Source organism: Gossypium hirsutum, chromosome A11 (genome assembly GCF_007990345.1).
Source record: "Gossypium hirsutum isolate 1008001.06 chromosome A11, Gossypium_hirsutum_v2.1, whole genome shotgun sequence".
In the NCBI taxonomy this organism is placed as follows: Eukaryota; Viridiplantae; Streptophyta; class Magnoliopsida; order Malvales; family Malvaceae; genus Gossypium; species Gossypium hirsutum.
This window is the reverse complement of record NC_053434.1, coordinates 108,909,423-108,933,777: the sequence shown is the minus strand read 5'-3', so window position 1 is coordinate 108,933,777 and position 24,355 is coordinate 108,909,423. Positions and strand designations below refer to the sequence as shown.

General features: G+C 34.3%; 1 protein-coding gene across 5 annotated transcripts; it reads right to left on the bottom strand.

Annotated features, from left to right (window-relative positions):
- Window positions 1–6,707: 6,707 nt before the first annotated feature.
- LOC107889015 (proteasome subunit alpha type-2-B) lies at window positions 6,708–11,312 on the bottom strand. Of its 5 annotated transcripts, none has more exons than XM_041081679.1 (11): window positions 10,799–11,283; window positions 10,520–10,624; window positions 10,340–10,409; window positions 10,156–10,241; window positions 9,881–9,943; window positions 9,651–9,716; window positions 9,215–9,365; window positions 8,408–8,464; window positions 7,470–7,592; window positions 7,106–7,201; window positions 6,708–7,023 (listed from the first exon to the last, which is right to left on the bottom strand). In XM_041081679.1, exons 2-7 carry the CDS (start codon window positions 10,579–10,581, stop codon window positions 9,317–9,319), a joined length of 396 nt encoding a protein of 131 aa, XP_040937613.1. In that variant the 5' UTR covers window positions 10,582–10,624; window positions 10,799–11,283; the 3' UTR covers window positions 6,708–7,023; window positions 7,106–7,201; window positions 7,470–7,592; window positions 8,408–8,464; window positions 9,215–9,316. The 5 variants fall into 5 exon arrangements, with proteins under 5 accessions (XP_040937613.1, XP_016668798.2, XP_040937614.1 ...); XM_016813309.2 differs by having other exon boundaries at window positions 11,035–11,282; XM_041081680.1 differs by lacking the exon at window positions 9,215–9,365 and having other exon boundaries at window positions 10,799–11,279.
- Between the last annotated feature and the right edge of the window lie 13,043 nt (window positions 11,313–24,355).

Sequence of the window (24,355 nt, the reverse complement as noted above, 5' to 3'; positions counted from 1 at the left end):
CAAGTTACACACAATATGGGATAATAGAACAGTCTCTGCTCCAATACTTCTATAAGGGCTTGAAGCTCATAGAAATGAATATGATAAATATAGCCAGTAGAGGGGCATTAGTTAACATAACCCCCAATAGGTAAGGTACTTGATCTCTACGATGGCTGCAAATATTCAGCAATTCTGAGTCAATCCTGAACCCATTAGAAGGGTTCACCAGCTAAGTAATTCAACTTTAGAAGATAAAGTTGATAGACTTACTAATATCATGAATTCTCTTTTTGCAGTAACAATAGGACCGACTTAACTATTGGAAATTTATGTAACACCCAAACATACAACAGATGTATGCCCTAGTTTGTGTGGCAATATTATAGCCTATTTGGATGTTGTGAGAAACTTTCATAGACCACCTCAAAGGCGATATGACCCTTACGCTAACACATATAACCCAGGATGGAAAGACTATCCTAACTTGAATTATAGAGCTAACCCACAGTATAACTAACCATATCAAAACTGGTTTCCACAACAAACGCGAGATTCAGGTACCTCTCTAGAAACCATGATCAATAAATTAACAACTAATATATTTGATTTCAATAGAAAATCGAGGCGTCTATAAGAGAGTTGACCACATTAATTGAGAAAATAAACTCATAAGGAAAGGTATCATCACAAATAGAACCTAAACCAAGATAAAAAGCAAATGCAGTAACATTGCGAAGTGGAAAAGAACTGGAACCAAATCCTGACAGAAATCTTGATCAAGATTCCACCCAAGAAAAGCATGAGAATGATGAATAGGTTCGAACCAAACCTCCATTTCCCAAAATTCAACCTCCTATTTCCAGGATGGTTGAACCAACATCAGAAAGGTAAAGAGGACAAAGAGATCCTCGAAATATTTAAAAATGTCAAGATTAACATACTATTGTTGGATGCCATCAAACAAGCAAAAATTAACTAGAAATGAAAGAGTAAGTGTTGGTGAAAATGTATCTGTGGCGTTGTAGTGGATGATGCCAGTAAAGTGTAAAGACAGGGGCATATTTGTAATACCATGCAAAATAGGCCACTTAATAATAAAAAAACTATGTGTGATTTAAGAGCCTCCATAAATATAATGTATTTTTCTATTTAAGAATCACTTAGCGTGGGTTTTTTAATGAAAACATGTGTTATAATTCAATTGGCAAACAAGTCTAATGTGCATCCCAAAGGAGTCCTTGAGGATATATTAGTGAAAGTCAACAGACTTATCTTTCCCGTAGACTTTTATGTAGTGAAAATGGAAAAGGATAACATTATTGGGTTTTAGGATATCTTGCTGCAGTGACCTTTCCTTAGTACCGCTAGCACTAAGATTGGCGTGCGTAGCGAAACCCCCACGATGGAATTTGACGGAGAGATCGTGAAGTTTAAGTTTACGAAGCTATTAGTGACCCAAGTGAAATATTGAATGTAAATCGTGTCGACATAATTGACTCGTTAGTAAGAGAAACTTTTGAGTCACCTCATGAAGATAAACTTGAAACGTTGTTTGATGATTTTGATTCAAGATTTATTTGTAAATCTATTAATAAATTGTTGTCTCCGATGAACACTAAACTTCTACCTTCTGTTGTGTAGACACCAGATTTGGAATTGAAACCAATTTCTGATAATCTCAAATATGCATTTATGGGGAAAGATAATACCTTATCGATCATAGTTTCAAATAGACTCTCCAAGCTTGAAGAGGAAAATTTGATATAAGTACTAAAAAACCATAATGAAGCAATTGGCTGGACCATCACCAACTTAAAAGAGATAGGCCCCTTGACATGCGTGCACAAGATTTACTTGGAGGAAAATACGAAACCAAAGTGAAAGGCGTAAAGACGATTGAGCCCGAATATGATGGATGTGGTAAAAAAAGAATAATTAAGCTGCATATGTTGACGTAATTTGCCCTATTTTTTATAGTAAATGGGTAAGTCCGGTACAAGTCGTGCCCAAAAAAACAAGCGTGATAGTAAAGAAAAATGTTGAGGGCAATCTGATACCAACCTGAGTGTAAAATGGGTGGTGTGTCTGCATTGATTACAGGAAATTGAATTCTTATACTAAAAAAGACTATTTCCCTTTTTTCCTTTTATAGATTAAATGCTTGAACGTTTAGCTGGAAAAACTCATTTTTGCTGTTTTGATGGATACTTAGGTTTTTTTTCCAAATCCAGTTGCACCAAAGGACCAAGAAAAGACCACTTTTACATGCCTATTCGGCGTATTTGTGTACAAGAGGATGCCATTCGGGCCTTTGTAATGCGCCGGCCACTTTCCAAAGATGCACGATGAGTATATTTTCTGAATATGTAAAAAACATTATCGAAGTTTTTATGGATAATTTTACTGTACATGGGAACTCTTTTGATGAATGCCTTAAAAACTTCACGATAATTTTAAGTAGATGCATAGAATTTAATCTTGTCTTGAATTATGAAAAGTGTCATTTTATGGTAGACAAAGGTTTAATTCTAGGACATATAGTTTCAGCTAAAGGTATTGCGGTCGATAAGGCCAAAATTGATATTATAAATTCTTTGCCATATCCCTCAACTATAAGGGAAATTCGTTCTTTCCTTGGCTATGCAGGGTTTTACAGGCGTTTTATAAAGAACTTCTCAAAAGCAGCTAAACTACTATGCGAATTATTGCAAAAAGATAAGAAATTTGAGTTCAGCCCAAAATGCAATGAGGCTTTTGACACACTCAAACAAAAATTGGTTTTTGCTCCTATAGTACAAGCACCAAAATTGGAACTATCCCTTTGAAATCATGAGCGATGCAAGTGAACGAAGTGTAAGGGCCGTGTTGGGGCAAAAGATAAACATAGAGCCCTATGTCATTTGTTATACCTCAAAAACCCTAGATGCTGCACAAAGCAACTTCACCACCACAGAAAAAGAACTTTTGGCTATTGTATTTGCTTTGGATAAAATTCAGTCTTATCTATTGGGATCTAAAGTGATTATTTTTCTGACCATGTAACTCTATTTGATTGCAAAGAAGGAAGCAAAACTAAGGCTTATTAGATGGATTTTACTGCTTTAGAAATTCAACATCAAGATTCGAGATAAGAAGGGATGTAAAAACTTGGTGGCTGACCACTTAAGTAGGTTAAAAACACCATGTGACGACACTCCGATAAAGAATGACTTTCCTAATGAGAGCCTATTTACGGCTAAAGTGTATTTCCCGTGGTATGCGGATATGGTAAACTTCCTTGCTACAGGTTTATTACCCACTGGGTTAGCTCGTCCCACAAAAGACAAGCTTAGAAGGGAAGCTTGATATTATATTTGGGATGACCTATACCTGTGGAAACATTACTCAAATCAGATAATAAGATAATATGTTCCAGAAATTAAGGTAGCTTCTATACTCACTTTTTGTCATACCAAAGCTTGTGGAGGTCATTTTGGCCTAATCGAACTGCTCATAAGGTATTGGAGTGTGGGCTATACTGGCCTATAATTTTTCGAGATGCATATAATTTCGATAAATCTTGCGATAGATGCCAACATACAGATAACATAACTAAAAGAAATCAAATGCCCTTATCTCCAATTCATGTATGTAAGATTTTTTATTAGTGGGGCATTGACTTCATAGGTCCATTTATTTTCTCATTTAGAAATATGTATATAATTCTTACGATAGACTATGTTTCTAAGTGGATAAATGCAAAGCCTACTCATAATGAAAATGCTTAAACTATCATGGAGTTTCTAAAATGAACTAATTTTTCTAGGTTTGGCACACCTCAAGCCTTGATCAGTGATCGCTGAACCTATTTGTGTAATAGAGTTATAGAGGCACTTATGAAAAAATATGGAGTTCACCACCATATAGCTACAGCCTATCACCCCTAAACGAACGACCAAACAAAAGTTTCGAACCGAGAAATCAATACCATTTTAGAGAAAACGATTTGGTCTAATAGAAAGGATTGGAGTCTTCGACTAAATGACACACTTTGGCCTATCGGACAACATATAGGGGACCAATTGGTAAGACCCTATATCAGCTTGTTTTTGGTAAGGGTTCTCACCTTCCAATAGAGTTGGAACATAAGGCCCACTAGGCTATATGACAATGTAACATGGAATTAGAACCTGCAGGAAGAGCAAGGAAATTAGACATCCAAGAATTGGAGGAAATTCATAATGATGCCTACGAGAATGCTCGTTTCTATAGGGATAAAACAAAATTGTTCCATGATAAGAAAATATCTCGAAAGCATTTCTCAATAGGACAAAAAGTGTTACTTTACAACTTCTTGCTAAAATTGTTCCCTGGTAAGCTTCGATCTCGATAGTAATGACCCTTTATTGTAACTGAATTATTCATACATGATGCAGTTCAAATAAAAAGTGAAGAGTCAGGAAAATGGTTCACAGTCACTGGTCAAAGGTTGAAGCCGTTTTATGAGAATTTTCAAGCCCATATGGTTGAAAAAATTTAGCTGGAACCTCCATAAAACTAATTGGGACGTCAAGCTAACAACGTAAAATAAGCGCTTGATGGAAGACAACCCAATATTTATTTATTTATTTTTATTTTATTTTCATGTTACTAAATTTCTCTTCTTATGTCTAGGAGAACCGACAAGAAAAAAATTAAAACGACATCTTGAAGGAATCGGCATGCTTTAGTAAAACCTCATATTCTACCCTAATCCAGATAGGAATAGCACATCCTTACTTTAAACTCACTAAAACCTACGCTCAAACACCCACCCTGCAGCCGAACACGCTTCCTCCTACACTTTCAAACCATAATTTTTCACCCATATTTACCTAAAACTCCATCAAGCCGCCATTAACCTTCTCTACTACCCCTACTGTCAATTTTCGAACACCATCATGGCTAGGACTATGAGTCACGCCACCGCTAAACCCTCATTCACTGTTAACAACCATCACTACCGATTCTTAACACCTCAAGACATTGACCTTAACAACGCCAAACCTTCCCCTCCTCCTCCTCCTCCACTCGTAACTTTCCCTTCAACCTCACCGTCACCCTTATTGATTTTCCCTCCCCCACCGCCACCTTTGCCAATTGCTTCATATCCACCATCATCCCCATCATCTTCAGCTTATACCTTCACTCGTCGTTGAATCCGTCGACAGCCATAGGGTCCTTCGGCTCAACCAGCAGCCGCGTCTGATGATACCTCCTCTACTAAGTCAACCCACCCCGTGCCGGAGTCTAACTCTGATAACAACACCAATGACCGTACTATACACTCTGACACATCCGAGAGTCACGGTGACCATTAACCATTACCGACCTGAGGCAGGACCTACCAGCCTCGAGTGAATGTTCTGCCACTGAAATACCGTTTAAATGGTAACTTAACATTTGATAACGCTATCGATCGGGACAAGTATAGTCGTTTACGACATAAACAAGTAACACCTTACAAATGTTTATCGATGTATGTTTTGAATGCTTTGCATATTGACACTATTGTTACCAATTATTTTCGCAATACTGGTTGGGTTAGTAATTTTAACATCATTCACTGCACTTATTATGAACTGATTTTATAATTTTATTCCACCTTCTATTTTCGACGTCATGGCCAATTCTTGTTGGACATACCTAGGATTATATCATTTCGACTACTTGGGACCACATACAGTTTGTCCCTGACTGATTTCAATATTGCACTGACTTTTTTGATAGAAGACTATGCTATGTCTACTGACTACAAGAACAATTTGTGTACTTTTCTGGCACAATTCAAAGTTATCGAGGCTTTGCATTATTAACAGACAATGCCAAAACCACATATAGCCCTAAAATATCAAAAGATTTGTGGTTTCATAACCCTGCCTTATGTTACGTACACTTTTATTTAGCTTATAATTTTTCAGGCCAGAGAATGCATTGGCTACCGTCTCGAAGACGAAATTATTTTTATTATGGTGTATGTACACCGATCATCCGGTAAATTTGGGGTATTGGTATGCGCTTCAATTTGAGCATATTATAAATGCCAAACAACCTCTAATTTTAGGATATTTTGTTACATAATTATTATTCTCTTTATATCATTACAGCAAAATAGGTTTTTAGCGGCATTTTTTGGGGCCTATAGCAACGCTTATAAACGCCACTAAAACTATTTGTGGCGTTTATAAACGCCATTAAAACTATTTGCGGCGCTTTTACAAGCACCACAAAAAACGCCGCTAAAGACAACGCCGCTAACATTTTAAGGCGTTTATGTAAAAAAACGCCGCTAAAGGTCATTACCTTTAGCGGCACTTCCCCACAAACGCCGCTAAAGATCATGATCTTTAACGGTGCTTTTCCCACAAACGCCGTTAAAGGTCATGACCTTTAGCAGCGCTTCCCCAAAAACATCGCTAAAGGTCATGCTTTTAGCGACGCTTTCCTTAAAAACACTGCTAAAAGTCACCACTATCCCGCTTCTTTGCTTTTATCGTTCTTACATGTTTCACATTTGATGTTCCTTATAATTTGTAGTTCTGGTGATTTTTCTGCATCGTTTACTTTTTTGTTCGTATAGTAATATCAACTATAACGCTTCGTATGAAATTAGTTTCTTATAAATAATGTGTTTAAATTCAATTTATTACAACAGTTTAAATAAAATTCAGTTAAAAAATTTTCTACCAGTAAAAAAAAGCAAATAGTAAATACAACTTTCTTTGTTTCACTGAAAAATGATGTTCAAATTTTGTTACACTGAACTGTAAAATGCAAATCTTATATATCACCAGGATCTTAAGGATTTTTCAATATTTAATCAATAGCGAAAATAAGCATTCTACTCTAAACAGGTTCATCGTTGCTACGATGGAGATTTGATACCTTATTTCGGTTTCCCGCCTCAAAGGTAATTACACCCTTTCGACCAAATTTACTCATGGACTCAGCTATCATATTTCCTATTTCATTGTTGTTCCCAGCACTAACAGCAGCAACATCAGCAAGTTCACTGTCTTCAACCTAAACCCCACAATACACTAATTATATTCGCTTCAAATAGTAAAATAAAGAAAACATGAAAGCAGGTGAGCATTAAGATTACCTCTTTTGAAATAGCCTTAAGCTCAGATACTAAAGCCCTTGTAGTCTTCTCAATGCCCCTAGTGGTTAAGACAAGATTTGCATCGGCTGCCACCACCTGAGTTACAACAGCTCTTAGCAATTAAACACAAATAGCATGGAAATGTCTAACTTTAAAGTTCTCTCATGTACCTCAAACATAAGAAATAGTTCAGAAATAGCATGGAAATGTTTAACTTTAAAGTTCTTTCATGTACCCCAAAAAACAAAAAAGTTATTTTTTTTGAAAAAAAGAATAAAGAAAAGAAAAGAGTAGCTTTGATAGGAGAAGGTCTTAGTAACCATGTCTACATAGTCGTGGGATAAAAATAGTAACTTCATCTTACCTGTGCTAAAACAGGAATTAATGCCCCTAGCCAAATACCGAGTACCAGGATGCAGCCCACTTCGACGAGCTGTGAGAGCAACAATACCTTCTACCTGACCTGAACTTCCAAAACTTCGACTTTCTGCAAGCCTCAATACAATAATATCAAGTAAGAAAGAAGTATTAAAATATTAACCAAATCTAGACATTATATTATCATGTTGTTACCAATATTATTAAAGTAGGTTAGACATAGAAAATTGCTTTAACAGGATTACAAGATATTATGATATAGTTGTAGGCTTACTTTTAGGAGACAAAGATGGGAAGACAAAATAGATTAATCATGCTATTTTAGATGCTCAGACACAATTAAAGGAACACCAAGTTCCCAACCCCAACCAAAAAAAAAAAACACTACCCAGAATATTTTTCTGATAGTGAATTTTATGTGCAAAATTTATTTCAAAATGAACAAGTAACAGCAACAAGAGAAGAAAAAGTGAACAATATTCAAAGATGACAATAAAATAAGAAATTCCAGTCATTCAATGTGTTACTGCTTCAGGAAATAGCAAGTTTAACTGCATTAATTTACTTAATTCTAAAGTTAATTAGGCGGAATTTCTGAGAGATTTGATCTGAAGCTCTGATTCATGTTTTAAGTCATGTATTTTCATGCTCTATCATTAATTAATCCAGTTTATAAATTGATAAAATCCACAATATTCACTATCCTTGATAGGGAAACTCAATAACCTGCTAAAACAAAATTAAATAAAATGTGCCTTTTGGGGTTTGAATATTAATATTTGCAACCCCTTCCCTTAGATGCGACCTCCTTTGTACCAAAAAAAAAAAGATTAACCCATCCTCATTGATGATCAAGACACCAAAACCAAAAGATATGAATAGAAGTGCACAATATGGTAATGCAAAATAGCAAATGTTAAATACCAAGCAGCGATGTGAATCCGGATTCTCAGCATCCAACCTTAGCAGTAGCTTTACAGCCTTCAGAAGAAAGAAAACAAAAATAGCAAAAACATATTAATATGAGATCATGAACTAATAGAAGTACAACTGAGCAAAACCATTGTTCTTCAACTCATATATTACACAAACTATTTAATCTCAATACAATAGAGCAAAGCCATTGTTCTACAACTAATCATAACAAATGAACACGCATGCAAATTACTGAATTAGTTAATATTCAAGTTAAAAAGATGAATTTAAAATTCGCATACCTTGGTATTTCTAACTAACCATTAAATAGGGATACTGATCAGGCAGTCATACTTACATGAGTTTTATAACACAATAGATAGTAAATTTGATCAAAAATAAATACTGACAGCTGAAATGATTATATATTTAAATATTTCTTTTTTCAAAAATGAGAATTATTTGTTATTTTTATTTTGTCATTTTCTGTTTCATATATATCAAAACTAAACTATCCTAAAAACATTGACAGTAGTAATCAAGCACGGATTCAATCCATTGGGATTTCACCTATTGATGGTTTCTTAAGTACAATCAGAGTTTAATTCGGATTCACCCAGGCATATGCATGTGAAAATGTTGGTAAATTGAGTAAAGAATCCCTCATTTGACGGCAAAAAACTGCCCAACAAAGGACTGGTTTTAAATGAACAAGGCAGAAGGGTTTAAATCTAGAAGAGAGACCCTGAAGATAACAGGAGTATGTGAGCATGCCCTTAAAATTGAGGTGCAACAAAGCTAAAAACATGAGTATACCAGAAATGTAAAGTAAATCATTTTTGACTGAAATGCACGGTCTCAAAACAAATGTTGCATAAAAAAGGAACACTTCTTGATAGTCTCGAGAAAGAAGATAAGCTACTCGACTTCAGCCAAATAATCATCAATTTCAGCCAGGGTTAGTACCCTGCGGTACAGAAAGCAGAAGTAATTAAGCCACTAGAAACAACCGTTCTGAATTTCAGAAATAAAAAGTAGCACGAACAACAAAAATAAGTGCAATAAGCATGATTGCAACGAACAAAAAAAATAAGGGCAATAAGCATGATTGCAAGTAAACAAACACAACATTCAGAAGTGCATTTCACAAGAAGGCGCTACTTTGTAAAACTTCCTAAAATGCCATATTCCATCACCATACCATCGGCAAAAGGGTTTAGAAAGTGAGGCAAAGGGTCAAAGCGGTGCTTGCCTGAATTTTTTGTCAGTTCCAATAATCCCAATTTCAATGTTTTTCCCTGAGATTTGTCCTTCAAATCTGCAAAATTAAGAGAACGGGTTGTAAGATTATTAATGACACAATAGTAAAGACAACCTAATACAATTTTTTTCCGAGGTTCTTTTGATATATATATAAGGGATCTTCCTGTGCGGTAGCATTTAAAGATAACCAGGTGGGAGAAATTTTAGCATTGACATTACCCCTCTTTGAGAGTCAAAATAGCAGTATGCACAGCATCATCAAGCTCCATGTCATCAGTGTATCTACAAGGAAAGAACAAATCAACTGCAATTTCAGTAACAGAGAAACAGAATGTAAGAGAATGTCCATCTCAATTCTGGAAATGATGGGCATTTAATTTATATAATTTTAAGCTAAATAAATTAATATCCTAGCATAATCAGTATAACTTATTATATAAATTTTTGGTAGATTTAGAATTGAATACTATAAGAACCAGATTCTAGGCAAATACCTTTTCTCAAGAAATGTTTTTGCATTTGAGACATTTTTCCCTATTGCTGAGGCTTTCCATGAGAAATAGGAACCAGATGGATCCACCTAGTGATAAGGAACAAAATAATGAAGCTGAAAAGCACATAAAACACTGTATTGAATCTCTACTTGGCCATATAATCAACTATTATCTATGAGAATACCTGATACAATTGTGGACCATTGTCGTCATACCCAGCAACCAGTAGAGATACACCAAAAGGCCTTACACCACTACAAAGAAAAAGAAAGATTCATCGAACTTACTATCAAAGCAAGAGGATTGCACAAACATCAAAAGGCAAAAAAAAAAAAATCTAAAAACCAATGAAAAAATACGTTACTTTTTTTGTCTGGCAAGTCTTTGCGAGATGATTTGAACACTTCCTTCACCGTCGCAAACCATCCACTCCCTTTCTTTCCCATCGCCGATCAAAAAATATAAGTTTCTAAAACAGATATAAAAATTGCCGATCGTAAAACACCGAATTTTTTAAACTAATGAAACATATTACACTCGTTAAAATGTTAGAAAGAACGATACATAGAGACAAAGCAACAAACACTTATATGCCATTTTACAAATTCATGTTAAATGAAAACAGAGAATTCATGGCAGCTACTCTCAAGGCGCTATTTTGAAGAAGATCAGCAAGTTCATCAAACAACACAGCTCCTTCCCCAACCCTTGGGAGCTTTTGGTAGAAGAGTGCCCCTCTGTTTGAAGCTTCCGAACACCACTACTTCTCGCTTTGATGGACAAATTAGTTGGAAAAACGAAGGTATGAAAACAGAAGGCCATCATAACCTATGAATAAGGGAACAGATTGCAAATGCTTCGATTTGAACTTAGACTTACTAGATTTCGGCGAAAATCAAAGGGATGGAGATTTAGAGATGGAGATTTAGAGAAACAGGAAATGCAGTGAGAAAGATGCTGAGGGTTACGGATCAGTATGGCGACATTGAAATGATGGAAGGATTTTGATTTGGGGATTTTGATTTGGGGAAAAATTAGATGTGTTTTGGGATACCCATTTTAAGGGAAAATTTTAGGGGTTTCAATGGGTAAATTTTGGGGATAAAATTAGTAAGGGATTTCGGGGTTATATGGGGTAGGAGAAACAAAGGAGGTTTTTAGTAGAGAAAAACGGTATAGTTTTGTTTAAAGTAAAATGATTTTTGTGGTATTTTTGTTGCTTATCTTTTGCGCGTTTTTCATAAAATCGTCACAAAAAAAAACATTTTATTTTAAACAAAACGTCTCTGTTTTATTCTGTTAAAAATTCCTTATTTTGTCTGCTAAAAATTATTAGTTAAGTGATTTTATAAAATATTTATTATTACTATTTTTTATAAATTGAATTTTTATAAAAAAAACCACTCTCAAGATAAATATCCTATATTTTAATAAGAAAATAAATAATTAAATAGCTGTAATTAATTATTAAGTTAGAATTATCCAATGTAAGCAATCAATCTCTCACATATCAAATTTCTATTAAAGATTGAGACGTTAATCATGATTTTATATTATTCTTTTTCAATTTAATCTCTATTTCATTAGAGATATTTCTTCCTAACTAAAATATAATTAACTATTTTGCCAGATGTTCGATGTGGAATGATTTTAATTTTGGTATTTCATTTTTATTTGTTATAATTTGATCCTATCCAAAATACATAGTTACCTATTCATATCAATCTGTTAAATTTTTTATCAGTTTTTTAAAATCTAATATTTAAATATTTAAATATATCAAATGGTTTAGATTAAATATTTTTAGATATAAAAATATTAATTAATTGTATAAATTTTCATCATTTAACAAAACTCAAGTAAATCCTAAACCCTAAACCATGTGCCATAAATCTCCAAACCCTAAACTCTTGTCATAACTATAGAAGCTAACACCGAAACATTAAAGTTAAACTTACATCGTAATACAATTTATATTAAAAAATTCGAGATTAATCACTTATATCAGTATAAAATTTATTAATTTTTAATAAATAGAAGATGAATGATTTGGGGGATTTAGGCCTAAATCCCTAACCCTTAGCCCTTAAACCCCTAACCCCTAAACCTTAAACCCTAACCCTTAAACCATAATTCAGAAACCCATAATCCATAAACCTTAAAATAGTAACTTCTAAACCATATACCCTAAACCATAAACACTAAACTATAATGATAATTAATTCAATATTTTAAAATTAATATTATCTCTTTTACGATTATATAAGAAATTATTTAATATATAAATTAAAAACAATCAGCTATATACCCAAAAAACTTTAAAATTATTTTAAATAATCTTATTTTAATTTTTTCATTTTTAACATATATTTTTCTATTTTTTACTTTCAAATTTTTTCTACATGTCATTATTTTTTTGAAGAATTTAAATATTTAATTAAATTAATTGTATTTTAATTAATATAAATAATAATAGATAGATAAAATGTTTTTTTTGCGGCGTTTTTGACAAAGCGCCGCTAAAGCTCAATCTACAGTGGCTTTGTCTATAGTGGCGTTTTTCAAAAAGCACCACTAATGCTTGATCTATAGCGGCGTTTTTCAAAAAGCGCCGCTAATGCTCTATCTATAGCGGCGTTTTGCAAAAAGCGCCGCAAATGCAACTAAAGCTCAACATGTGCTTAATTTTTTGCGGCGTTTTTTTATAAAGCGCCACTAATAGTCGACCTATAGCGGCGTTTTCCCAAAAGTGCCGCTAATGCTCGATCTATAGCGGCGTTATTTTAAAAAGCGCCGCTAATGGTCGACCTATAGCAGCGTTTTTTAAGAAGCGCCGCTAATACTCAATCTACAGTGGCGTTTTTTGTTCAAGTACCGCTAAAAACGCCACTATAAACCTGCTGTGCTGTAGTGTATGGCTTTAATGTTCCTATTTTGGACTTACATATTACTTGCCAAGCCGATCCATTGGATGCTCACTGTCTCGACTCTCTGGGATTGCTTCTTGGCATTCCTTCTTCCTTCCGTTTCGTCCCTCTAGGTATCTGAGCTTCACTGGCTGAACAGATCTTTAGGCAGCAAAATTAGTAAGAGGTACCTAACCAAAACCAACCTTCCATGACCATTGAGCAACGTTTGGAGTGCATTGAAGCTTGGCTGGACACCTTCGGCCAATAGATGGCTGATCTCATTGCAGCAATGCGTGAACGGCAGTAACACATGGGGAGTTTTTCTAAACCTTTTTTCTTTCGCATATTTGTTTTTTCACATCGAGGGCAATGTTTTTTAAGTAGAGGAGGCATTCCTCATTGTTTTTGATGTTTTATCTACTGTTTTGTTACTATTGTTACTGCCTTGTGCTTATTCTTGCCCACATTTTTTTTAGTATATCTTGCCCCTTTTCATGCCCAAGATTTTGACTAGGAATAACACACTGTTTGACTTGCGAGAATGATTATTGTCTACTGAGTTAGTTATGATTTTGTTATATTGATTGCATCTCCACTGTTTAAGTTCTATTAGGCTAAAATAATTATGATTAATGAAGTTAACCCTATCTTATTTATAATAGAATTGATTAAGTCTAAATGCAATGAGAACACTTAAAACGAATGTATGCTAAATTTATTTTCATGACCGATCGGTAATTGTCAAAACTTATTTTTGACACTTGATTGTTTTTCCTAGTCCTCCAAAATTGAATTTTTGTTTCATTAAGAAAATAAAATAAAATAAAATTCGATGATTCTTTGGTTATGAGCACAGCTTAAAACGTGACTGACTGAGTAACCAGGGTAGGGTGCTTGGGTTGTCATCCTACTTTGCGTCAAAAGATTGTGTGACTTGTTACATAAAACTCCACTAACCGAAATTAAACAAAAAAATTAAGAGTGTGTTGGGCCGAGTAACCGGGATGGGGTGCTTGAGTTGTCATCTCTCTTCACGTCAAAAGGGTTAAAGCATTCTTAACAAAAAAAAATATAATAATAAAATAGGAGTGTGTTGGGCTGAATATCCGGGGTGAGGTGCTTGGGTTGTTATCCCTCTTCGCGTCAAAAGGGCCAATACGTTTCATTAAAAAAAATCATTTGAGGACTAAGGGTGGAACAAATAGGGTGTCTTGGTAAGTTTAGTAAATTACCTAATTTTCATGAAATAATCTAAGTCGATTTAATTTTTGTGTGTTTAAGTTGGAATACATTTTGGTTTTACTTAAAGCAAGCTAAGGGTTTTCTTTATTTTCATATGCATTATGTCTAATTTTTATAAAACTTTGGACTGATACTTCTTTCATGGTAAAATCTAAATTACATAGTGGGCTAGGAACCATACTTGAGGGCAAGCATGGGCTAAGTAGGGGGAATATGATAATTCTTTAAAATGACATACTTTTATGTGTTAATTGTATATATATTTTGAGTATGATTCTACTAATTCGGGTTTTTTTATGATTTTTTATCTTGTAGGGACTAAATTGAAAGAAAAAAATTTTGAGGACAAAAAGCGTGAATTTAAAGATAAAATGGGTCAGCATGAGAAATAGAGAAGAAGTGGTGCCGAAAATACAAAGTGTAAAAGACTTGGGGCAAAAATTCAAATAAGAGATTTATGAACATAAGACTCTATTTAAATTCGAATTTTATTTTTAGGATCATTGTTAAGATTATTATGATTTTATTTAGATTTATTTCAGATTATATTTTTATTTATTTTTTAGAGTTTAAATTAGGATAAACTAGGTTTTCTATGTACTATAGGGGATGGAGTGACATGAATATTCACTCATCATTCGCTGTAAAAAAAAACTCTTTCTCCCTAAAGCTCTTAGCTTTTTGTTCCTTTTATTTTTCAATAAAATTTCATTCCATTAAAATTATTTCCTTTTCCCAAAAAGCATGAGCTACTAAACTCATCTAGCCAAAGATTATCAAGATTCCTCCAAAAGAGTTCATGTAACAGCCCGTTTTCAGTGGTGCCGAAAATAATGATTTCGGGGCCACAAATTCGACAAGTAAGTTCGTAAATATTATTTATGAATATTTACGAGTCAATTATGGTTTTGAAAAGGTTTTTGATATGATAATTTATGTTATTCGAATGATTAACTAAGTTCAAGTGGTAAGACCATGAAGTCAAGTGATTTTAGAAAATGAGGTATCAGGACCTCGTTTCCATAAACCACTCCATAAATATTTTTATAAATATTTACGGAGTGTCATTAAGGTATTATTAAAGTTTCGTTAAGAAATTTTAATGTTTCAATAGTTAATTAATTAAAAATGACTAAACCGTAAAAGATATAAAATTTGATAACTATTTGATTTGAGTGATTAAATAGCTTATTGAATAAAGGAAAAGGGACTTAAATGGTAATTAAACCATTTAAGGAGTTAGTGGACAAATATGGACATGACTTTTATGTTTTATTTAATTATTAACCAATGTTAAATTGTAATTTGATAAATTAAATTAAAATAAATAAAACCAAAAGTTTGTTCATCTTTAATTTGTCTTCTTCACATATTGTAAAAGAATAAAATGAGCTATTTTAGACCTACAAATTTCGGTAAGTTCAAATCTAAATTGGTATGTGATTTTTCACCCGTTTCTCGTAATTTTTATGTTTTTGATATTGTTGCAACTAAGTCCAGCTAGCCCGTACATTCGATTTTGAAACTGTTAAAGATATTGAATGTTGTCATTGATGAATCTATATGATTTTAGATGTTAAATGATTAATTTGAAGTGTTGTTTGACATTTAAAATTATTTTGTTAAGTAATTTTGATAAATTTACCGGTTAGGGACTAAATTATTGAAATAGTAAAAATACAACGATTTGTTCTTAAATTATTGCAAAAATGGGCTGAAATAGATGCTATTAATATTCAGCTGGCATGAGTTTGGAATAAAAATGGTTAATTTGCATGTTTTAGGCTCACAGACTAAATTGAATAAAAGTAAAATGTTGGGGGAATTGTGTAAAAATTTCAAAAAGGATTGAATTGCATAAAATGAATTATTTTTGCTATCTAAATTAATAAATTGAATGAAATTATTAATTTAGATCAAGAACGAGTGGAAAATTGAGAAGAACGAAAAATTACCAAATAGCCCCTGTACTTTAGCATTTATGCAATTTAGCTAGGTAAGTTCTTGTTACATGTAATATGTTTTATTAAATTCTTCATATTTATGTTATTTTAATAATCGTGGTGGTTATAATTATTGAATGTTGGTTGTTGAAAATTAATAATGAAATTGAATTTTATTTGAGATAATATATCAAGCTTTGTGCCTAGCAAGCTTCATGCCGGTGATTTATATCAGGCTTTGTAACTAGTAGGCTTCGTGCTGGTGATTTATATCAGGCTTTGTACCTATCAGGTTTCATGTCGGTGATTTTTATCAGGCTTCGAGCCTAGCAATCTTTTTTTTTGTTCTGTTATATAGGTAAGTGGTATGGTAAATATTGTTTCGATTATCCGATGTTGTTCTATTTGGTTCAACGAGTAAGGTATTGGTTAAAAATGAAAAGGTATGTAAATGAAATAAATGATGACCTTTTAGTAATAATATGGTTTATGATGAAATGTGCAAATGAAAACGGGTAAGAAAGGGTAATGAAACGGTAAGTTCATAATTGAGTTGTAGTATGATGATATAAAAGGATTAATGAGTTAAATGACGTATATATATGTGTGTGTGTGAAAATTCACTTGTGCTATGGATAAATTTACCTATGACATGAACAAATACACTAATTTGTGAATTGATAATGTTATTTAAGCTTATGCTAAGTAAATGGAATGGAAAGTAAGTAAATTGAGTGATTCATAGTCTTATGTAAAGGTTAACAATTGTATAATATGTCTTATAATCATGTTATGTTAGGAATGAAAAGTATAAGCACTATTGACGATTATAAAGGTTGATAAACTTTGTGAGATTGGTATAGGTTTATAATTACTCCATAAAGTTTTTTATTAAATGAAATGTTATGTTTAAAGTTTATACAAGCTTACTAAGAATTTATTGCTTACGTAGTTATTTTTCCTTTACTTTACATCGGAAGCTTGATCGAGTTGGAAGCTAGTCGAAGAACCATCGCACTATCCAGTGATTATATCAATAGATTTTGATGTCTTGATCAAGGTTATAATGGCATGTATAGGTGGACTTATGTTTAATGTTTAGTTGATGTTTATGGCTTGTAATGTTGCCTTGGATTTGGGGTACTTATAGTATTTTTGATGACTTGTTGGTGGTTGTTAATATGGTCAAATTGATGCATGTTTTGAAATGAACAAATTTGGTATGTGTTAATGTATCGTTAGATGGCCAAAGTGGTATGTGATAAATTGATCTCAAAATGGTCAAGATGTGGTTTACTTTAGAAAGGTTTTGAATTAGTGCATGATGTAAATATGGTATATAAATGTTGGTTGTTTGGTACCATTTGAAAATGGTTGGTTTGTGTCATTTAGGTGGTTATGATGCATGTGAGAAATGGTCCAAATGGTAAGGTTATTTTGATATGGCATGAACCTAATATGGTATGGTTGATAAATGGTAAATGTGCACATGTTTAGGTTGATTTGATGATTTATGTTTGAGGTGACTTTTGGCATATTGGTTGTATGGATAAATAACCTATAGAAAGGGTCTTAATATGCATGTTTTGGTATGTTTTGATGCTTTAGTTAAAAGTGCAAAGGGCTTGTAAGAGCATGCTTTGAATAGGTGAAAGAAATGGTTTGAATTTGGCCTATTTCTTGTCTACATGGCCTAAGACATCGGCGTGTGTCTCAGCCGTATGTGACATACAGCCCTGTGACATGGCCTTGTGTCCCCTATAGGTTTTAAAGGTTTCATTTCGAGAGTTACACAGCTTGGCACACGGGCGTGTGGCTTAGTCATGTGACTTAAGTTAAAGAGTTACATAGGCACAAACACAAGCTTGAACACGGCCATGTGTCCCTATTTCGAATGTTACACGGCCTAAGACACTGGCGTGTGATCGTATGATCCTTGTAGTTTAAATTTTTCTAACTTTTTCCTCAATGTTTCAAATGTTTTTATTTAGTCCCGAATCATTTCTAAAGTGCTTCTGAGGCTTCGAGGGCTCGAATTAAGGATGTTAAGCATGTGTTTGATTAGATTTTGCAATGATTATAAAATGTTGGAAATAAATGATTTGGGTTATATTTTTACTGTAATGTTCCGTAACCCTATTTCGGCGACAGATGCGGGTTAGAGGTGTTACAGTTCATGAGGCTTAGAATTTTCACTTAGCCTTACGAGGGTGACGCTTCCGTTCATGTTTCTCCAAAAGTAATCTTTTCATCTTGTACAAGGAACGACCATTTTGAATGTTTTGGGAAGGTTGCACAGTCAGTTTGTTAACTTTCTGCGTCAGAAGTTGTCAAGCCCAAGAGATGAAATGGAGTGGCATTCGCTATTGAGAAATGATGACCTAGTTTAAGATGGTCCCACAAAAGTGACAGTTGGCTAGAGTCAGGTTCCTCTAGATCATAAGGTTATAACCTAAGTGGAGCTAGTGCTCGTATGCGTCCTCTTCCACTATAACTGGTTTATTTGGTCATGAGAAGGATCACCTAAAAGCTGATGATTGAACCAATGGAGGATCGAGATAACCGAAGGCTAGAATCCCTCAAATCAAAGAATCCCTTTCCTTAACTTTGTTCCTTTTTACAATTGCAATTTCAATTTATACAATTTCAACTCGTCCATACTTTTAATCCTATTTTTTTATTTTTCCAGGTACGCTGTTTTTCTTGAGCACGACTGTGCCCAGGATTTTGAAGAACGAGTAGTTGTAGCAATCCAATCCCTGAGGATTTGACCCTACTTCCATTATACTATTCTTTTCGTTATTTCTTAAGGATAGGTTATTTTTGGAGCTTCCAATGACATACCAATATTTGTACCAAAATGATCATTAACACATTCAAGAACTACCATTACACAAAGTCCTATAAATGTCATTTAAAAACTTGGCCAAAATAACTAAAAACTACCGAAATGGTTGCTAGATAATGTAATAGATCTCCGACAAGCTTCCAACCAATCGAGCTTCCGGTAATCTATGAAATAATGAAAAATAAATACGTAAGCAACTTGTGCTTAGTAAGCTCATATAAACTGAAATGTAACTTACCATTTCTTGAACATACGTTAAAAAATAAGCATAATATCATCACCAAGTCCATAAGCTTAATAAAATCCTATACAAGCATCATCAAACTCATAAGTTAGTAAGTTCATACATGATACATATAGGTTCAACCACATCATAAGTAGATTTCATGTACACATCATTTAACTCATTAAATTTTCATAGGATCATGAACCATTACATAATTGTGTATATTCCTTGCCATTAATCTTTGTATGCCCATTGAACCATCTAGAATTACATTGGATACTCGGGAATGCTCACACATAATGTGCCTTTCCATATAATCGTAACCTTTCCTTTTCAATAATGCTCACACGGGCTGTGAAATGGGTCTGCTCATACGAGCTGTGGGTCAGAATGTTAGCTACTCTATGCTACTCACACGAGCTGTGGGGAATTCGCAACAAATGTAGGACCTCAACCATTGGTAGGAAATTCAAGACCAACACCCGAAACATGAAATCCCTAATGACATGTCATTCGTTTCCTAAGAATTCTAAAGGTTCAAATAAGACTATTTATCTGCCAATTACTCAAAGCATCGATATACATGCATTTTCAAGTTAGTTTATAACTAACACAATATAACCGATAATCAAATCAAACTATCATTAATAAGACTATAGTCTATATGAACTTACCTCAATACTATAGTCGTAGAAGTAGAGTTGAAGACTAATCCAAAGCTTTCGTCTTTCCTTGATTTAAGTTCAGTTGTTGTTTATCTTGATCTAAATAGATAATTTCAGTAAATTGAGTACTTCAAATATTCAATTCAATCAATAATTGATACGTGATATTCGTGACAGGTTTTAAAAATTTATAATTAATCATTCTTGAAACTAACTATTATCATGATGAAGGCAAGTGTACCTATAGAACAGTAGTATAGCTTTAGCAAGACCGGATTGTTAAACCCAAAGGAACCAAGAGTACTAGTAATTACTTTTTTTTATTATCTAGCCTAAAAATTAAGGGATTTGTTTATCTAAACTAATTAACTAAACTAAGAGTGCACAGGGAGAAATTGGGGAAAAACTTTTGGGAAAAATCGATTGATTAAGACAATACCTAAAGAAAAATCCACCTAGACTTCACTTGTTATTTGACTCTGAATCAGACGATTTATTCATTTGACTTGATCCGTAGAAATCCCTAACTTATATTATTATCTCTTTCGAGACTAATAACGTCGAACCCTAGGTTGATTAATTGAAATCTCTTTCTAATTAACACCTAGTGTTGCGTTAACTCGATCTATGGACTCCCTCATTAGGTTTCACCCTAATCCGGCAAAATCTTGTATAGACTCCCTCATTAGGTTTCACCCTAATCCGACAAAATCTTGTCACCCTATCTCTAGGCGTGCAATCAACTCCGCTTAATTATGATAAATTTACTCTTAGACAAGGACTTTTGCTCCTCTGAATAAGTGCATTAACTTGAATCAATATCCTGGAATATTAAAACAAGAATTAAGAACACATAATTAAGAACAAGTCAAATATTTATCATACAATTCAGATAATAATAACAAGATTCGTCTTAGGTTTCATTCCCCTTAGGTATTTAGGGGGTTTAGTTCATAATTATAAAAGAAAACATCTCAGAAGAATAATGAATACAAAACATAAAGAAAACCCAAAACCCCTGAATGGAAATTGAAGGGACATCTTCAGTCTTGATGATGAATCCGGCTTTTGAGATGGATCAATCGGCTTCCCTTGAGTAATTCCTTTCCTCCTACTCCGTGTGTCTGTTCTAAGTGCCTCCTCAAGTGTTTAAATAGGCTTTAGAATGCCTAAGAGCCTTCAACAGTGGCCTTTTCCTAATAGAACTATACTTGGGCCTGACAGGGACACGCCCATGTGCGATTGCTCCAGACCGTGGTCAAGGCTGTTAAATAGGCACGGGCGTGTAGTCTACCTGTGTAAGTCGTGCTTCGATCCTGCCAAATGGACACGGCCGTGTGGCTTACCCGTGTAAGGAAGTCCAGGTCGTGTTGATTTTCTATGTGGGTCCATTTTCTCCGTTTTCGGCCCGTTTCTCGCTCTTTTTACTCTCCTATGCTCATCTAAGTATAAAACATGAAATTAAAGAATTAGGAGCATCGAATTCACCAAATCTAAGGAGAAACCATCCATAAATGTGCCAAGCATGGGATAAAAATATGTATAAATTACGGTTTATCAATAATTCATATTTATGTAATTATAAAATTACCCCTAATATTTTAACTTCTCACAATTTAGTCCTTAAGCTCATAACTTGAAATTTAACTATTTTAACCCTCCATGCATGCTAACCGAACTTCTTAGGGACTCATATCAACTCACCTAAATCATCATTTCATAATATTACCATGAAACGTTACTATTTTCACTAATTAATCCCTAAATACAACTTCACTAAAAATCACTTAACAAAACATGTTTTTGTAACACCCCACACCAGAGCCCTACGTCGGGACGGGATACGAGGTGTTACCACACTTAATCACATGCATACAATCATTTCGATGTCATTAAGACTAGGTCAAATTAAAAACCTTTTTAATTTCAAACTTTTTTTAAACTCCTTAATATGGGCCTATGAGGCCCCAAACATCCATTGGAAACAATTCGGAACCAACCCGGGTCCTTTAATTAACTTTAGAAAAAAAATAACTCTTGAAATAGGGAACACGCCTGTGTGGAAGGGCAACACACCCGTGTGGTCATTATAACATGGTCGCGCTGATGGCCCGTGTGACACACACGGCCTAAGCATCTAGGGACACGTCCGTGTTCTATGCCTGGGTGAATTAAATTTTAAATTTGAACCTACAGGGGTTTTCACACGGCCTGACATACACCCATGTCTATGAACCGTGTCCCTCACACGGCCATGACACGCTCATGTCTTAACCCGTGTCTAAAAACCTTGACATTTTGTTTCTGACATCAGCATCCAATAAAGAGCATATAGCCAAGGCACACGTCCGTGGTCGAGGCCGTGTCCACCACACGGCTGAGACACACGACCATGTCTCTGTTTGTGTGTTTACTACCATGCATACTGACTTATAAAATTAACGTGCAAGGGACACACGACTGGATAACAAGCCCAAGGGGCTGGCCGTGTGTGACACACACCTGTGTGTCTACCCGTGTGGACAAAATATGGCTATTTACTAAGCCTTTTTGCCACCCTTACTTGCACTAACCTACATAACATCTAACATGACAAATCCACACAACAATACAAGGTCTAATCAGCCACACAAGGCATTATCTCATTCATGCAATTTACTCATCCATGAAAATATCATCAATTGCATATATCAATAATGAACATTAGCCATTATCCAAGGCTTTATACAAAATGAAGGGATTCGTTGCAAGCCAACACATTTGGCCAAACTAACATTGACACAAAACTCAAAAGTCTAAGCCCTATACATGCTATATGCAAAATAATAAAATCGACTATACCTAGTGCTTCGGTTGATAGTGTGATTGATGCCTCCGACGTCCGATGATCCTCGAGCTAATTAGGAGGCACTATAAGAAAATGGAAAGGAGAGGGAGTAAGCATAAAGCTTAGTAAGTTGCATGCAATAAATACAACAACAACTTTACCATTCATCATCATGCTTATAATACAAAAGTAGGCATAAGCACAACTTACTCATCACTATCCAATACAATTCACAAAGCATATATTGAGCTCACATCTCATACATTTCAAATAGGTACCTGTAGCACTCACAACATGGTTATACTTTTCTCGTTTAACTTAAACTGTAACTCTCACCGCTGAACCATTTGGAATGCTATTAGATATTCACTAAGCCTCAAACATAAGGTATAATGCCGATGCCATGTCCCAGACATGGTCTTACACTGGCTCATCCATCAAATCGATGCCATGTCCCAAACATGGTCTTACACTTACTATCGAAATCGAGGCCAAAGCCATGTCCTGGGCATGGTCTTACACTGGCTCATCCATCAAGTCGATGCCATGTTCCAAGCATGGTCTTACACTGACTATCGAAATCTAGGTCGACTTCATGTCCAGACATGGTCTTACACTAGCTCTCACATATCCGTGCCGATGCCATGTCCCAGACATGGTCTTACACTGACACATCTCATAGCCGATGCATGTCCTAGACATGTCTTACACTGGCTCTCGTCTCAATGCCGATGCCATGTCCCAGACATGGTCTTACACAAGTTCTCATAATGTGGCCGATGCATGTCTCAGACATGTCTTACACTAGCACACAAACAACCCGAATGTTATGGCATGAATATCCGATTTATTTCTTAAGGTTCAAACGGGAGTTCTACCATCTCAATATTCATCATACATAATCATTTCCACAAACAAGTAATTTATGCTATATCAATTCAAACACATATAATAACAATGTAGTTGTATTATTTACATACAACTTACCTCGGATTACAAAATATAGGCGACTAGTCGGTTTAGTCCACTAGCTTTGTTTTTCCCTGGTTTAGGCCCAGATTTTGTAATTCTTAATCTAAAATGATAGAAATTCATTCATTTCATCAGCATATTAATCTAGACACTCGAAAATTCATAATTGGACAAAATGACCATTTTGTCCCTAGACTTTCACAAAATGACCATTTTACCCCTAGGTCTGAAAATCGATTTTTATCACATTTTCTTATTAATCAAGCTTAGCCGGATACTTTTCATACTAGGAGTAGCCCAAAATTCTAATTATTTAACACATTTATCAATTATTTTAAAACTTATGCAAAATGGTTCTTAGTTAGGATTTCCATGAAAACTACTTTACAAAAATTATTTATTTCACAACAATAATTCATTTTCTTCCATAAAATTTCAGAAAACAATATGAAAGCTTTCATGGTAAAATCCTAGACTTTCCACCATTTTGTAAAATAGTCTCCTCATTTGAAAGCTCATGCTACAAGGGTTCTAAAAATACAAAAATATTCAAGAAAAGCCCTCAAAA